At 41.3% G+C, this 18,622-nt stretch overlaps 1 protein-coding gene across 1 annotated transcript in view; it reads left to right on the top strand.

Moving 5' to 3' along the window:
• The window catches only part of SCGN (secretagogin, EF-hand calcium binding protein), a 149,563-nt gene that overhangs the window by 99,036 nt on the left and 31,905 nt on the right, over positions 1–18,622 (top strand). Inside the window, exons 4-5 of the mRNA XM_063451663.1 lie at positions 15,535–15,624; positions 17,829–17,885. Coding sequence (XP_063307733.1) covers positions 15,535–15,624; positions 17,829–17,885 — 147 coding nt within the window. The remainder of the gene's footprint in view (positions 1–15,534; positions 15,625–17,828; positions 17,886–18,622) is intronic.

Genomic DNA, 18,622 nt, shown 5'->3' with positions numbered 1-18,622 from the left:
CACCCCTCTAATTAATCCACACCCCCCTCTAATTAATCCACCCCCCTCTAATTAATCCACACCCCCCTCTAATTAATCCTCACACCCCCTCTAATTAATCCACACACCCCCTCTAATTAATCCACACCCCTCCTCTAATTAATCCACCCCCCTTTAATTAATCCACCACCCCTTTAATTAATCCACCCTCCCTTTAATTAATCCACCCTCCCTTTAATTAATTCACCCCCCCCCCCTTTAATTAATTAAGTCCCAGACATAAAATACCGGTATCTACTCACAGTTCAAAGAGTCCGACCACTGGGTGCCTCACCGCCCGGAATGGATCCTTCCGCTGAAGATCCGTGAAGGCAGACTGACGGCGCTGCGCACGTCATCATCACGCTGCGCACGTCATCATCACGCTGCGCGATGCCGCGGCCCGCAACGCTCCTCCCCCTCCTCATAGAAGAAGGAAGTCCCGCCGGGCCGCAAAGGTAAAATGCCTAGGTCTTATTTTCGGGGTAGGGCTTATATTGCAGCCCACCCCGAAAATTCGTCTAGGGCTTATTTTCGGGTTAGGTCCTATTTTTGGGGAAACACGGTAGTAAGGTGAACATAGAGTCCGTTTGGGTTACGTTGGAATTCGGTAATCACACAGTAACTCGTGTATGTGTGATTATATAGAAGAGTTGGATAATCTACTTGTTGAGAAAATAGCTAAAATGACAATGAAGGGGGAAGTTATCATCATAGGTGACTTTAATCTTCCTGATGTGAACTGGAAAACCAATATAGCTGCTTGTGCCAGGAGCACACATATTCTAAACTCCCTACTGGGATTGTCTCTAAAACAAGTAGTTGAGGAGCCAACTTGTAAGAAGGCCATACTAGATTTAGTGTTAACAAATGGAGATTTGGTATCAGATATTACTGTAGGTAAACGTTTAGGATCCAGTGATCATCAGTCAGTGTGGTTTATTATAAGAACAGTGATTGAGTCACACCACACAAAAACAAAAGTTTTATACTTTAGAAAAACAGACTTTTCTAAAATTAAAATATGTGTATAGGAGTCATTATCAGACTGGAGCGTTTAAATGGAGTCCAAAAGAAATTGGATTATTTAAAAACTACTGAAGGCAGAAAATTGTATTAGGCTTGTCAGTAAAAGCAAAAGATTTAAGAAACCACTGTGGTACTCCACAGAAGTTGACAAAATATAAAAAAGACCTAAAGGTTATCATTTAGTAATAGTGAGTGAGGAAGATAGACAGCTCTATAAGATTAGACAGAAAGAGGCAAAGCAAGCTACAAGAGCTTCCAAATCACACACAGAGGAGAAGATAGCACAGTCAGTAAAAAAAGGGTACAAAACATTTTCAGATACATAAATGAGAAAAGGAAAGTAAAACAAGGATTAGTTAGATTAAAAACAAAAGAAAGGAAGGTATGAAGAAGAGGATAAAGGTCTCTCTGATTGCCTAAATTAATATTTTTATTAAATATTTACAGATGAAAATGAAGGAGAGGGGCCTCAGTTAGGAAAAAGGACAAATGAGTCATTTGTTACATGTGAGTTTACAGAGGAAGAGGTTCTATTTCATCTGTCAAAAGTAAAGACATAAGACAATGGAGCCTGATGGAATACACCCAAAGTTATTAAAAGAGTGGTGTACTAACAAAACCATTAACAGATTTTTTTAACTAATCATTATTAACAGGAGTAGTCCCAGAAGATTGGAAGTTAGCGGATGTTGTGCCCATTCACGAGAAAGGTAGTAGGGAGGAGTCAGGCACCTATAGGCCAGTAAGCCTTACTTCAGTAGTGAGGAAAGTAATGGAAACCATGTTAAAGGATAGGATTGTTGAACAGGGATCACAGGGATTTTAAGATCAGAGACAACATGGGTTTACTTCAGGGAGATCATGCCAAACTAATCTTATTGATTTTTTTGATTGGGTAACTTAAATAATAGATCAGGGTGGTGCAGATTTCAGAAGGCTTTTGACACTGTTGCACATAGAAGGCTTATCAATAAACTGCAATCTTTAAGTTTGGATTCCAATATTGTTGAATGGGTAAGGCATTGGCTGTGTGACAGACAACAGAGGGTTGTAGTCAATGGTGTATATTCGAAGCATGGGCTTGTCACCATTGGGGTACCTCAGGGATCTGTACTTGGACCCATTCTCTTAAATATTTTTATTAGTGATATTGCAGAAGGTCTTGATGGTAAGGTATGTATTTTTGCTGATGATACTAAGATATGTAAGAGGGTTGATGTTCCAGGACGGATAAGCCAAATGACAAATGATTTAGGTAAACTAGAAAAATGGTCAGAGCTCTAGCAGCTGACATTTAATGTGGATAAGTGCAAGATAATGCATCTTGGACGTAAAAAATCAAAAGGCAGAGTATAGAATATTTGATAGAGTCCTAACCTCAACATCTGAGGAAAGGGATTTAGGGGTAATTATTTCAGATGATTTAAAGGTAGGCAGACAATGTAATAGAGCAGCAAGAAATGCTGGCAGAATGCTTGGTTGTATAGAGAGAGGTATTAGCAGTAGTGAGAGGGAAGTGCTCATGCCATTGCACAGAACAGTGGTGAGACCTCACTTGGAGTATTGTACGCAGTACTGGAGACCGTATCTTCAGAAGCATATTGATACTTTGAAAAGAGTTTAGAGAAGAGCTACTAAACTGGTTCATGAATTACAGGCTAAAACATTCAAGGAAAGGTTAAAGGATCTTAACATGTATAGCTTGGAGAAAAGATGAGACAGGGGGCAAATGATAGGATTTTTTAAATACATAAAGGGAATCAACAGTAAAATGAGGAGACTATATTTAAAAGAAGAAAAACTACCACAACAAGAGGACATAGTCTTAAATTAGAGGGGCAAAGGTTTAAAAATGATATCAGGAAATATTACTTTACTGAGAGGGTAGTGGATGCTTGGAATAGCCTTCCAGCTGAATTGGTAGAGGTTAACACAGTGAAGGAGTTTAACCCCTTAAGGACCAAACTTCTAGAATAAAAGGGAATCATGACATGTCACACATGTCATGTGTCCTTAAGGGGTTAAGCATGCGTGGGGGAGGCATATGGCTTTCTATCCTAGCTATAAGAGAAGGCCAGGGACTAATGACAGTATTTAGAAAATTGGGCAGACTAGATGGGCCGAATGGTTCTTATCTGCCGTCACATTCTATGCTGCTATGTTTCTATGTACAGTTGCAAGAAAAAGTATGTGAACCCTTTGGAATGATATGGATTTCTGCACAAACATTTTTGAAGAAAACTTTCCTTAAATATGCTGCTTTGCTTTATAATTGCTGAAAATGCTGTATTTTTACTTACCTTCTTTGAATCTCCATTGGGTTTCCAGTTATATTCACCTCCTTCCCAATGGTTCCAGCTTCACTATAAGCCCGCCTTTGTGGGCATGAAGCCTTTTCTTAATCTTGCCTCTCAGGCTTTGCCACACCAGGCACAGCTCCACCTGATGATTCTGATGTGCTGGCTTCATTGCATCCACTCCTAAAAGTTACCTTGCAGAGCACTATACTGGTGACCTTTATTTGTATGTCAAGCAGCTGCTTTTAGTAAAATAAACTATAGTAAAAACAGTGGCAAGAAAAAATATGTGGCTCTTTTGGAATTAATAGGTTCTCTGCATGAATTAATCATAAAATGTCATCTTGTCTTCATCAAAGATGAAGCTAACAACACACATGCAATTATAATTTTTCATGTCTTTATTGAACACATGCCCTTAAACATTCACAGGGCTGTGGGAAAAGTAAGTAAACAATTGCGTTTAATAGCTATTGTATCCTCCTTTAGCAGCAATAGCCTTAACCAAATGTTTCAGCTTTCTTGAGGTCATTCCACAGCAACTCTACGGGGCTAAAGTTTGGACTCTAACTAGGCCACTCCAAATGGTTTTCTTATTTTATGAAGTAATACTGTAGTGGCTTCACTTCAGTATGTAGTATTATTGTTCTGCTGCATTACCCAACTTCTACTTATTATTATCCTGTAGGCTATCTTGATAATAACTTGGAAATTAATTATTCCCTTGATGATTGCAATTGCTCCAGGCCATGTAAATCAAAGCAGCTACATATCATGATGCATTTTACACTCGTACTTAACCATTGGGAAAAGGTTTTAATGTTGGTATGCTGTGCCCTTTTTACTCCACACATAGTAATGTTCTTTTTAAACAACTCAACCTTAGTTTCATAAGTCCAGAAAAGATTTTCCCAGTTGCATTGTGGAGTGTCAAGGTCATCTTTGGCAAACACCAGACGCGTAGCTATGATTTTTATTTTGGAAAGCAGCAGTTTCTTTGTGGTGTTCTGTCATGGACACCATGTCTGTTCATTTTTTTCCATATAGTAGACTCGTGTTAATCGGTGCCAATTATGAAGTATTTTGTTTTTTTTAATTTAACCTCATTTAGAATTGTGCGGTGTGCCTTTTGAGTCACCTGGACTGGATGGCCACTCCTAAGGAGAGTAGCCAGAGTGCTAATTTGTCTCCATTGGTAGGCAATTTGTCTAACAGTGGACAGATTACTATCTAAGCCTTTTGAGATAACCATTTGTAACCATTTCCAGCTTTATGCAACACAACAATTCTTGACCTTAGATCTTCTTAGACCTCTTTGTGCAAGGCATGGTTTACATGAACATATGATTTTAGTGAAGAGCAAACTCATAATGTTTAAGGTTTAATGTTTTATAAGTCATAGCATCCCTACCCCAAGCATCCAATCTCATTGCATTGATTGGACAACATGTTTGCCCATTTCTAACTCTACTCAGCTTACGTTGAAATAATTAGCCTAGTATTCCAACCTATACAGTGAATATTTGAATTATATATTTAGTATGCACAAGAACAATACAATACTGTGTGTGTTATCAGTTAAACAGATTTGTTTGTTGATTACTGTAACTTAGACGAACATCAAACCAAATTGTAAGACAAGTTTATACATAAATCCAGTCATTTCTAAAGGATTCACATACTTTTCTTGCCACTGTACACACTATACCAACAACAGACACTATACCCCTAAACACACACACACACACACATACACACACACAAACAAGCACACATACATATACACCCACTGTTCCCCCAATCACACACTATATCTCATATACATTGCACTCCTGCACCTCCAGTACCCGTAGAGATCTGGTGCTGAAGAGTCCCACATCCAGGGCTTGAGCCCACAAAGCCCCCTAGCAATACCAACATATGTGAATTAAATTTACATCTAGTGCCTGTCCTGTCAAACTTGTCATCTTTTTCCATAAACTTCTACTGACTATTTTGTTGGTTTTCTGATATACCAATATGGCGCTTTGGAGTTATAGAATTCAGATGACCCGAATGTTCAAAACAAAATCCACAAGTCTTATATATACTGAAGTATGTATGTATAAGGAATTATGCATAGTATGTGTTTTTAGACTTTTTGTTTTCAAATGAATTGAGATTCATCCAAATTTTGGGCGGGTGGTCAGTTGGGTCGTCCGAATGCTGTAACTCTACAGTGGCATATGGATATATCACAAAGCAAATTAAATGGACATTGGACGAACAATTGTTTTGTGATTCGGAGTTCCCCGCGTGGTAGATGATTGGAGAAAAATTGATTTTATTCACAGAAATAAGTGAACAGAGGGAACAAATGAAGGAGCAGGAAAAACAAATTGTGTATTTGTATATAATATATCTAAAGGGACACTATAAGCACCAAAAATCTTTAGTTTAATGGAGTGGTTTTAGTGTAAAGACCATGCACCTGCAGTCTCACTGCTGAGTTCTCTGCCATTTAGGAGTTAAATCACTTTGTTTATTCAGCCATGCCACACATCCCTGCACGTGACTTATGTAGTCTCCTTACATATTTCCTTTTAAAGAGAGATCTAATGTTTAAACTTCCTTTATTGCACAGTCTGTTTAATTTAGAATTTCTTATATCCTGCTTTGTTAATAGCCCGCAGGAACATTGTGTATTTATAGTTCAATTAATAGAGTAGGAAATAAAACTTCTAAAGTATACACCCTGTAGTTGTCAAATCTAATTAAAAATTAAACCATTTATACATGTAGGCTATGTGAGTCGCAGACAGGAAAGATGTGGTTACTGCTGCATAAGCATAGCAAATGTGATTTAACTCCTAAATAGCATAAAGCAGTTTATTATTTTTTTCAATGCAGCAGTGTAATTTGATGTCATAATGTAGAATGTATCAAACTATAATAATTGTTATTAATGGCATTTATATAGCGCCAACATATTTCTGATCTCTGGAGTATGATCCTGGAGCATTCTTTCCTTTAAATCAGGGATCTCAAACTTTGGCCCCTTTGATGTTAATGTCCTCCAACACCGAGAAGTATTTCAATTTAAAAGATGGACAGGTAATCATATGAGTTGCAGTTCAGAATCATCTTGGGAGATGATGAGAAGTCATAAAGTTAACATGTATTTTCTAATAAGATGTACAGGGATATAACTGTTGTTAAAGAGTTACTGCACCGCCCAAAACCGGTGAGAAAGCAGCAACTAAGTAGTGTTAACAGCTCCCATAGAGAATAACAGGAGTTTTGTAGCCACTTATAAGCAACTGAGTTTATTTATTTTATTTATTTATTTATTTAAATTCTTTATTTTCGTTTTTGTTTTGTAATTTGAGTATAGCAGGTAGTTGTGTACAGAAAAAAGAGAAGGTTAGTCTGGGATTGGCAACATGGAAGTATTGTACAGCACTTAAACAGGATATTGGTCAATCACAGTTTGGACACTTCACACAGTCTCTTTCACAATGTTCGATTGTGTGCTCATTTTGGGTATAACTGGGTTAATATGCCCCAGGCACTATATTAGGACCAATATTTGTTTATTACGTCTGCACCTGTTGGGCTGTTTGCTGTCCCCCAGATCATCGTTTGGTGTTAAGTGTAGTTGTGGATTTCGTGTTGTGTTGTTCGGGCTATGTCTACCGACTGGCTAGGACGTCACGCCGCACCCTTAGGTGTGAGTGATGGTGTTGATGTAGAATTATTAAAAATCTTTATTGAACTTGTATTGAATTATTGCACTAACTCCATTTTAACCTGATGCCGTGACAAATCCTCCATTTTGTCCTCATAACCTGACTTCTCCATTTGAAAACTACATTACATGACAGAATTTCTCAGCACATCTAACACAATAGACAAAGACTGTATTCTCCATAAGGACATGACTAACCCAGGAACTGTTGAATTTCCCCTAACTCGCAACATAGTATAATTTAAAGGCCATGAGAACACAGTAGTAATGAAATGTACCTAACCTACCTAAATGCACCTAACCACAAGACCTGACATCACTGACCGTGTAAAATGACGCTCAAGCCCCCCCCTTGTCCCCACCCGTGTCCAAAACAATACCACCTCTTGGTGGGTGGACACGAAGCTAACCACTTAATTTTTGAGCCAATTAATTATATTGATAGGTGGACACTAATCCAGACACTTAACAATTAATCCAATTAATGATGTTTATTCACTGATATCTTGATAATCAATGATGACGAAAAATGCCTCTTAAAAGGGCCTGCGCGCCCGCTCTTACTGCTCTTGCCAATAAATTTCCTCGAAGTTATTTTAACCTGAACTCCGTGTGTCAGACTGAATTACTTCAGCGTATATACGCAATTCAATTCTCTTTAATTTGGACAGGAACAGATAGACATTTAAACATTTTGGTTTACTGAAAAAGTACCATAACAACTTTGGCGCCCGAACAGGGACCCCGGGCTATGTCTGGCCGGTGAGCCGTCCTAAGGAAGACGCAGTTGGACGGAGGAATCCGGGGGGAAGGAAAGGAGATTGATCACCTCCAGGTACACGGTAGAGACTTCTGCAGAGCCACCGGTATGTTCCGGCCCCTTTGATTGACCCGTCCACGTGTCTGTGACTGCTTCCCGGGAGGACATCAAAGACAGGTAATATCTTGCCCGGGGTCTCATTACCCATTTGTTACCTGCATTTAGTCTATCTGTTGCCTGGGTGTGTCTGTATTGGCATGGTCTAGTTTGGTTGCCCGGGCTGAATGTTTATTTGTTTCCCCTTTTTGGGATAAAAGGGGGGTGGACCCGTGGTAGTTTGCCTGGGGGTCCTGTGTTTGTCTGTTTCCCCTTTTGGGATAAAGGGGGGTGGACCCGGGGGATTTGCCTGGAGTCCTGTTGCCTGTTTTACTCCTTTTAGGAGCCACGTGTCTGTGGCTGTAGGGAAAAAGGGGGGTTGACCTGTGGAAGTTTTCCTGGGGGTCTTCTTTGCCTGTTTACTTCTTTTAGGAGCCTCGTGGCTGTGGCTGTATGGAAAAAGAGGTTGTGGTATTGTGGGAACTGTGTAGAATCATAGTTTCCCGTGATCCATTTCGTGTCACTTTGATAGCCTAGCTAGCTACACTGTGCGCTTCCGGACCCTCCAGCTCTAAGTGTTGAGTTGGGGGCTTCCTGACCCGGCGTAGATTATTGATGGAGAAGAAAGGCAAGCTTGCAAATAATGATTTATTAAAGACAGCTGAAGCATGGTACAGAGTAGCGAAGGCTATTCAGCAAGAAGGTTGGGTTGAGGAAGAAATAATTCACAAGGGTGTGAAATTGTTTGTGTATCATAATAACTGTGTTGCTGGGGCTTTTCCTCAGCCAGCGCCCCAATATGGCGCCCAGGGGATGTCCATCCCCAAGGTTCAGTCAGCAATGGGTGATTGCCAGCTGACTATGTACCCCACTCCCACTCCTCCCAACTCCCATCCCGCCACCTCCCCCGTTTGCCCGGTCCTGAATTCTGATGGATCTTACTTTTCCCCTTCTCCTTCCCTTACACTCCCATCATCCTCATCCATCCCTAAGCCACCTTCTGTGTCTAACTCTAACATTTCATCTGCCATTCCTTCCCCGCACTTTCTCTCCGTTGATAATCCTACCCTCCCATCTGCATCTGCCCAGTTAGCTAACCCCTCCTCCCCTGCCACTGTCAATCTTGCTGATCCCACTCCGGCTCCTCCTTCTTCACCCGCCTCTACTGATTCTTCTCCATCCTCTCCCTTGCCCGTCCCTACCACGGCCCAGGTTCCCACCCCTTTTGCTAATCCCTACCCAGCTTTCCTGCCCACTCCAGGTTCCGCCCCAGCCCCCGCCCAGATGGCTTGGCCATACCCCTTCCCATACCCCATGTCCATGCCCTATCCAAATTATCCATACCCCTTTCCCCAAGCCACTCCCCAGGTTCCGGTCATGCCCAGTCCGGTACAGTCTGCCCCGGATGTGCCCACATCCAATATGGCCGTCACTTCTTCCCTTAACCCCAATGCAACTTCCTTCCCCGCCTCCAATATGGCGGCCCCCAGTCATTCAGCACCCCTGATGCCGGTGCTTCCCGGTGATTACCGATCCCAAGATTATGACCCAATGGCGACTCCCGCCTCCGGGACCCCCTCTCATCCCCCGGCTCTGTCACCTCAGGTGATCCCCTCACACAGAAAGGCCCAGATCATAGAATTAGACGAGGAAGAGGATGACAGGCTGTCTCAGGATTCATTGGAGGCTGCGGGAGTCTCGGCCCACCGCTCTATTGAAGATCCCTTCGGCCATAAGGGTCGGGGAGAACGGGCCCCTCCTAAATATGTTGCCTTTAACCCCACACAAGCTAGTGCTTTGATGAAATCTCTCCCCGACCCAGAAAAACAGCCTATGCCTTTTTACCAAGGGATAGTTCAGATTCAAAAGACTTATTCCGCTGCATGGCGTGATTTACTGAGCATTTGTGCTATTAAAGCAGGGGATGCATATTGGCCTAGCATGGCCCGCCACCTCAGTACAGATCTGCTTACAAGTGATGTTGATTACCCCTCCGGAGTAACTTTTTGCAATCAATTGAAAGATTGGGCTAAGGACAAACTTGCAGATCAGGCTGCTGGTCTTACTGATGTTGTGCAAGACAAAGGAGAATCAGTGGAAAGGTTTCATGCAAGACTGTATCAAATGTTTACAGATTTGGGATTTGATCTTACTGACAAAATTCATTCACAAATGCTGTCAGGTGCGTTTGTCCAAGGTGTTAAAGACTCCATACGCAAGGGAATCATTGCTGCACGCCCTGAATATAAGGTTGTTCCTCTGGATACTTTACTCCTAGTTGCTAGAGGTTTGGAATCTGCCCAGACCCCCAGAAGACCCAGTCCAGCTCCCCTCATGGTGGCCCGCGCCACCCCCATCACCCCTGCCACCAAGGGTGTTAAACTAGAGGATGTAACTTGTTTTAATTGCAAGGCTACAGGGCATTATAGAAGTGAATGTCCAGAACCTAGAAGGGAACCAGGGGAGCCCAGAAAGCAATCCAAGCCTGCACCGGCCCCTAAGGCAGAGAAAACGGTTCCAATTGTTGAGGAACCAGAGGATTAGGAAATTGGCAAACCTGTGTCATTAACCCCTGTCATGGCAGTGTCTACAGGGGATAAAGGAGGGGGGCCACTTGCCACAGTGACTTTACCCATTGAAGGCCAACCTACCACATTTCTTGTTGACACAGGTGCAGCCCGAAGTGTTCTAAGAGAACAAGACCTGCCAGATCCATCTTTCTTGTCAAGTATTGATGTCTCCTGTGTTGGAGTGGATGGCCAACCAAGACACAGTCCTCTAACAACCCCTCTGCGAGTTGGCACAAGCCTACTTGCTCGTTTTGTAGTATCCTCCACATGCCCAATTAACCTGTTAGGCGCTGATGTCCTCTCACGCCTGCAGGCATCTATAACCTTCACTCCAGATGGACAGGTAGAAATGTCTACACCTCTATCTGTTCCAGACACCTCAGCCTTGTGCTCCCTACCCCTGATGCTGCTATTAGAGGATTCCCATAGGGAAGCAGCAGAACCAAGGTCCAATTTCCCAGATATGTTGAAAACAGAGGTGCCTGCTAAGTTATGGTCCTCAGGTCCAGAGGACATAGGTCACCTAAATGTTCCACCTGTGGTGGTAAAGCTGATCCCAGGAGCTAAATTACCAAGAAAACCACAATATCCTCTCAAACCAGCACAGGCTGCAGCCATTTCTATCCAAATCAAAGCACTCTTGGAGAAGGGTGCTCTAGTGAAATGCAAATCAGAATGTAATACTCCATTGTTTCCTGTGAAGAATAAAACTCCAAAAGGTGAGCCAGAGAAGTACAGGATGGTTCAGGATCTCCGTGCTGTCAATGAAGCAACTGTTCTGGACACCCCTCTTGTGCCAAACCCTCACACTCTGCTCTCAGGAGTCCCTCCATCTGCAAAGTACTTCACAGTCATTGACCTGGCTAATGCCTTTTTCAGTGTTCCACTGGATCCATCCTGTCAATACCTGTTTGCTTTCACCCATGAAATGCAACAGTATACATGGACTGTCATGCCCCAGGGAGCACAAAATTCTCCAAGTCAATTTGCAAAGGCCATGTGTACCATCCTTGACCCATGGCAAGCTGAACATCCAGAAGTTGTTTTGCTCCAGTATGTGGATGATTTACTGCTCTGTGGAGATGATATACCCACTACTGAAAAGTGTTTAATTAGTCTACTTTGTTATTTGGCAGAACAAGGATGCAAGGCTTCACTTCTCAAGCTGCAATTCTGCCAACCTTCAGTAATTTTCCTTGGACATTGCCTATCTCAAGGTACCAGACATCTCACTCGGGACCGAGTCAGAGCAGTTCTGGACATTCCTCCCCCAAGGACTTCAAAATCTCTTCATGCCTTCTTAGGCCTCATTTCCTATTGCAGAGCATGGATCCCAGAAGCCTCTCTGCTTATGCAACCTCTCTATGATGCACTCAAGTCAGACCCATTCGGCCTGACCAATGAAGCTCTGGACAATTTCAAATCTCTTAAACGTGCCATTGCTTCTGCTCCTGCCTTGGGCCTACCAGACTATACCAAACCTTTCAAATTATTTGTCTCTGAAAGACAAGGCCATGCTACAGGAGTTCTTACCCAAACTAATGACTTAAGAGGCCGCCAGAGGCTTATTGGATACTTCTCGTGCCAGCTGGACCTTGTGGCCAGAGGTGCCCCTTCCTGCCTTAGGGCTGTTTTTGCTGCAAGAGAACTCATTGAAAGAACTTCTGATCTGGTCCTTGGCCACCCTCTGGTTTTTTTGGCCCCTCATGACATCTCTGCCATTATCAACCAAGTACAGCTCAAGCACGTGTCTCCTGCTAGACACTTGCGTCTACAATGTCATCTTCTTCTGCCTGACAACATTTCTATACAAAGATGTCAAGTTCTTAACCCATCCACTCTTCTTCCACTCCCTGAGGGGGGTATCTACTATGGGTTTGTCACGACTCGCGAACTGTTCCTGTACGTTTGCTGCAGCATCACACTAGGTCACTGGGAGACATTTACTGGTTGTGTGGGGATTTACAGCTAAGATCCAGAATGGACACGGAGTGGTGGGGGGAGTGTACTTTGGCCAAGGCCATTATGCCTATACACATTATCTCTGACACACACCTCAACACCCATGAGTCCAGCCACACTAAGGTTAAGCGTGAAGCCCCAGTAAAAGGAAGTTTTGACCCTCACATTTACATTGATGCCATTGGGGTGCCTAGGGGGGTACCCACTGAGTTTAAAGCAAGAGATGAAGTTGCTGCAGGGTTTGAATCAATTTTTACCATAGTTACCGCAAACAAGAATTTAAACTGGATAAATTACATTTATTACAACCAACAGCGTTTTGTTAATTACACCAGAGATGCCCTCCAGGGATTAGCCGAACAGTTACAGGCCACATCCCAAATGGCCTTCCAGAATAGAATGGCCCTAGATATGATCCTAGCCGAAAAAGGAGGGGTATGTAAAATTTTGCCCGACACCATGACATGTTGTACCTACATCCCAGAAAACACAGGCCCTAATGGTAAAGTTACATTAGCCATAGCAAAATTAAATGACCTCTCAGAAGAGTTGAAAAGGAATTCTGGGATAAAAGATCCCTGGGACAGATGGTTTGGTTGGATGACGGGTTGGCAAAAGGCTCTAATGCATATTGGTATGGCAATACTAATTTTTCTTTTTATCTTTGCTCTTCTCTTTTGTTGTGTCTTCCCTTGTCTGAGGAAAGCCCTCACGAAGACTGTTGACCAAGCGGCACCCACTTTCACACATCTTGAAGTTGATGACCAAGATTTCCAGGATCTCAACTCACCCTGTTTGCCGCTGCAATCTATCCCTTTTGATGATAAAGTGCGAGAATTCTAGGAAGGGACCATCTTAGGGACAGCATCTGTCAGTGAATGGTAAAGGCCCCGTGTGGAGAAGTGGTGGGCAAGCCGCCATGGGCCACCCATGGGTGTGAAGTGTTCGAGAGCCATGCTGACGGATGAGTTAGCCTATTAGGGTCAGAATTAGGGACAGACTTGCACTTTGCATTAACACCTAGCTAGCAGCCACGGGGTTTCTGTGCCTTTGGGCTAACACGTCTTCTGGTATCAACAAATAAAGTTTTATCTCTTAGAATCTAACATTTCATAGGGGGGACTGATGTAGAATTATTAAAAATCTTTATTGAACTTGTATTGAATTATTGCACTAACTCCATTTTAACCTGATGCCGTGACAAATCCTCCATTTTGTCCTCATAACCTGACTTCTCCATTTGAAAACTACATTACATGACAGAATTTCTCAGCACATCTAACACAATAGACAAAGACTGTATTCTCCATAAGGACATGACTAACCCAGGAACTGTTGAATTTCCCCTAACTCGCAACATAGTATAATTTAAAGGCCATGAGAACACAGTAGTAATGAAATGTTCTATTCATAAGAGACCTTGCACCTAACCACAAGACCTGACATCACTGACCGTGTAAAATGACGCTCAAGCCCCCCCCTTGTCCCCACCCGTGTCCAAAACAATACCACCTCTTGGTGGGTGGACACGAAGCTAACCACTTAATTTTTGAGCCAATTAATTATAATGATAGGTGGACACTAATCCAGACACTTAACAATTAATCCAATTAATGATGTTTATTCACTGATATCTTGATAATCAATGATGACGAAAAATGCCTCTTAAAAGGGCCTGCGCGCCCGCTCTTACTGCTCTTGCCAATAAATTTCCTCGAAGTTATTTTAACCTGAACTCCGTGTGTCAGACTGAATTACTTCAGCGTATATACGCAATTCAATTCTCTTTAATTTGGACAGGAACAGATAGACATTTAAACATTTTGGTTTACTGAAAAAGTACCATAACAACTTCATGAGGTGGCTGGTTCATTACTCCCTTTATGTGTCAGTAGGCTCGCGGACGGTAGATGTCCCGAGGGATGAATGCTCGGTCATATCTTTGGACCAGTCCAGTTTGTGTATTCCCGTTAGGCATGTCATCTCCATTTATCAGGGGTTCTGTGCCTCTCAATAAGTTGTGCATTTTCAGGGCTGTGACGTGTGTCCCGCACCAGGGAAGTGGGGTAGGAGAGGTGTAGAATTCTGGGATGTGGGGTTCGGTTAAGAGGGCGAGGGTCATGCCTTCTGGCCTGCCTGTGGGTTTGGCTGTTAGGAAGTTTATTAAGTAGCAGTTGGCCACAAAAAAAGAAGTGACAACAATGGAAGCAAGCCTTAGAGTCCCACATTTGATATTATGAATATCTATGACATGCCATGTGGTTGTCATTGTCAAATTGTGTGATTTTCATAGAGTACTAGAGGTTCTGCTCGGCTGTAATTCCTCCCCCCCACCCCACCCCCACTGAGGAGATCCATCCCATGTATTCTTCCTTGGCTAGATTAATCTTATCTAATCAGTTTAAATTAATCTGCCTAGTTCAGACCATTCTGGACATTTGAGATCTTACAGAACCACTTCAGGCTTATCTATCTATTTTAAATCTGTCTATCATATTCAGATGACTGTACTCAGAGTAGTATAAAGTATCACATCAGCACTCCTGTAGCATAATGTAGCAGGGCTTCCTCTGTTTACACACTAGAAAAATCCATAGATAAATAGGTAGATGTTTACTGTTGTCATAGCAACTAATTTTTCATGTGCAGTTGCATTTCCTTGGCTGGAATGTTGCTTGCCAAGCAGGTCCAGTGTGTATTTTCATGCCAATCTGTTATTGACTGAAAATATAGAATATTGTATTATATTATATTATATTATATTGTAATGTAATATATTAGATTATATGTGGTTGCTATGGTGAAAACATGGTTTCCTCATAGGAAAACACATTTCAATACTGTATGCTTTCTATAAGTTTCTACAGTCGATACTATAAAAGTCTATGAATGATAGTATAGATGTCTACTATGTCTACAGGCCTTTGTAACTAGGTGCAGTAGTAGACATCGTAAAAATATAAACCTCAAGATAGCTAGACAGTGGATTCATGCAATTAATATACCCTACCTTGTAGTGAAATACATTGCTCTTCTTCCTTCTAAATCTTTCATGTTAACCATTATTTATTCTAGCTTGCAAACATGATCCTACCAGAAGATGAGAACTTTCTGTTGCTTTTTCGAAGGGAAACCCCATTGGATAATAGCGTGGAGTTCATGCGGGTAAGGACTTGTAACAACTGGCAGTGGCTCTCTGTTTCTTAGGAGTGCTTTAATTCACTGACACCTTTTCTTGTCTGTCTGGTCTGTCAGACTTTATACTATAACGTGAACTAACTCCGACATCATTTTCGTTCAAAGACAATCATCAGCTTTCCTATTTTTAATATCCGTTCAAAAATACTTGATTAGATATACCTTCCAATTGTTTTTACATGTCCAGTACTTGTTAATCATTCTACCACTCTAGATTTGCAGTTTTCATTTAAAGAAAAAACCCAACAAACTATAACATGTCTTCAAAATTGTATGGAATAATGCGTTTGCTAAATGTTATTTAAGTCAGAAGAATTAAGAGGAATTAAAGGCATGGTCCATAATGATTACAGGGGCTGTTCATACTGTTGCAGAGCCATTGATGCTCATGTCAAGTACTGGTAAGAACCACATAAGTTACTTGTTAGTTATATGGAACAGGCGCAAAAGCTATTAGCATTCCCGTATCTTGGAAGTTAATGCATTTTATGAGTAATTGTCTCAGGAGGTTTATAAATGATTAGTGGTGACCCTACCTCTCAAAATCGTTTAAATCCAAATGATTAAAATACTTAGTTCACTATAGCTGTCATTAGCTACAATACAAGTTTTGTTTTAATCTTGTTTTAATATTATCTTTGGAAAGTTTCAAGAGAAAGAACTTTGTTAAAGAGTCATTGTAATACCATTTCTGTACATTACAATGCATTTTGATAGGTAGTGGGATGAGAAACCTTGTGTAATTTCCGTGTGTATATAAAGGCTGTGAATCATGCGCTTAGATATTAATAAAAAATGGTATATAAGTGACAGCCGCTACACACTCTAGTGAGAATCTCTCCTACTCACTAAATGATACAGTTGAATGAAAAAGGTTCTATATCCGGCTAGGTTCGAAATACATCAGACCAAGTTATATATATGAGTGGAGCGCTATAGTTAAAGAAAGAGTAATTACACTTACTCCAAACAGATGAAATGTACGGACATTAGTGGAACATAAATGGGGGAGAAAGGAGAAAAAAATCAAAATAAATCTGTGATGGATACGTGGAAATAGAGAGGAGACTTTTGAGATGTAAACTCACATGGGTTAGAGCCTCTAGATGGACAGGCTCAAATCACATCAGCGTATGTGCCGTCTGCTGGCACTTGACTCTTGAGTGGTCCCAGTTAATATCCTCAGAAGATAAAAGAATAAACAAACCGCTTATGGTGTAATATATTTTAACATATGAGCAATAACTCAATTTCAAATGCAAATAAGTGTTCACCTTTTCCAGAGCCAACAGAACCTGGCTCTGGGTAATGCTGCCTGGGTGCCTGTAAAGAGGGCACCAACCCTTCTTTAGAAGCAGAAGTGGAGGAAGCTCCAGCGTTTCGGAATTAAGAACTATTGCAAACAAGCAGATACTTTAATCCCCCATAAGGAACTGGAATTTAATTGGATAAAGATATTTTGAATGAACCAATGGAACACTTTTTCTGGATATTTAAGGCAAGAGGAAGCAGCTGTGACTCATATACCAATTGAGAAAGCCCAGTGATCTGGGAGAAATGCGTCTCGGCAAGAGGAGCCTCTTTGGGACATTTTTTAGATTTTATTGTATATTTTTATTTTTTAACTTTGATTTTTCTTGCATGTTTATTTTTATGCATAATAAATCAATGTAGTCCTACTCTGGCTTCCTCCACTTCTGCTTCCAAAGAAAGGTTGGTGCCCTCTTTACAGGCACCCAGGCAGTATTACCCAGAGCCAGGTTCTGTTTCCAAGTCAATTTCCAAACGTTTCAGTAGACTGTGAGGTGTAGCAGAGAAATAGATTGTATGCATGGCCTCTTATTCATATCTTCCAACCCTGTCCATTACTGGAAGGTATAATTGGTGTGAAAGTGCTACTTTAACAGCAAATATGGATGGTGAAGGCAACCATCGTGTCATGGAGTTTCCTCTGCCCATATCTCCTTCATTCTCCACATGTCCTATTTATCTCTATTTTTCCACATCACAATCATTATCACCTTCCCCCTCCATGCTTGTCTTCTTTATAAATAATTTGTTAATATGAATAGGATTGGGTAATGTGTTAATTTAATTTTATGTCAGTTCATATATTTTGAAATGTTTCATTGAATAAAAATCTGTTTATTTTTTTTATTTTTTATTCCTAGATATGGCGAAAGTATGACGAGGACAGCAGTGGGTTCATTTCTGCTGTTGAGCTCAGGGTACGACTTACTGTTATTTGATTGTATATGAGAGATCTGTCTGATTATCTGTGATCCATTATGCTTTGAAATGTCTGTAGCTGCTGGGCATGGCTCTTGAGACTGTGACTTATTAGTCCACTTTAAGGAAAGAGCAAGTCATTCTCTTATGTCTACACAGTTTTTTGTGTTTTATTGTGACCCTGATCGCATGTGATAAGCTTCACTACAGAGAATAGTTCTTTGCATCAGTTCATAAAGACATAAACCTGGAAGTAATCATTCAAAGGCAACTACATGAACCAAGAGTACAGACGATTTGATTGTGAGCAGGGAAGAATTAAAATCAACAGGGTCCTAGACGTGATACCAGTTTGCCCCCCCCTTAACTGTTAGTAAATTGACAATAAATGGGGCATGCATTTTATCTTCCTGATGTCTGAGCTCCTGTGTAACCCACAGACCCACATTTAGTTCACCTTATTGTTAATCTGGTTACAGGTACAGATCCAGAGTCCAATCTCGAGAGGAGCAATGGACTCAATTGCAGTGATTCACATAAAAAACAATCACAAAGCTAGAATGCACATTAGTTAACATCTGAATAGTAAAACCTGGGCAAACATAACATTTGAAGAAAAACCTGGGATATTTTCGTCTTAATTTTGAAATTCAGACTTGAATTCATTACACTTTTTTTCAGTGAAAATTCCTGTGTGTTTATCTTTTTACTATGAGGGTAAGTAATGTAATATTCT

The sequence above is a fragment of the Pelobates fuscus genome, chromosome 4 (assembly GCF_036172605.1).
Source record: "Pelobates fuscus isolate aPelFus1 chromosome 4, aPelFus1.pri, whole genome shotgun sequence".
NCBI lineage: Eukaryota > Metazoa > Chordata > Amphibia > Anura > Pelobatidae > Pelobates > Pelobates fuscus.
This window is presented reverse-complemented; position numbering and strand designations above follow the sequence as displayed.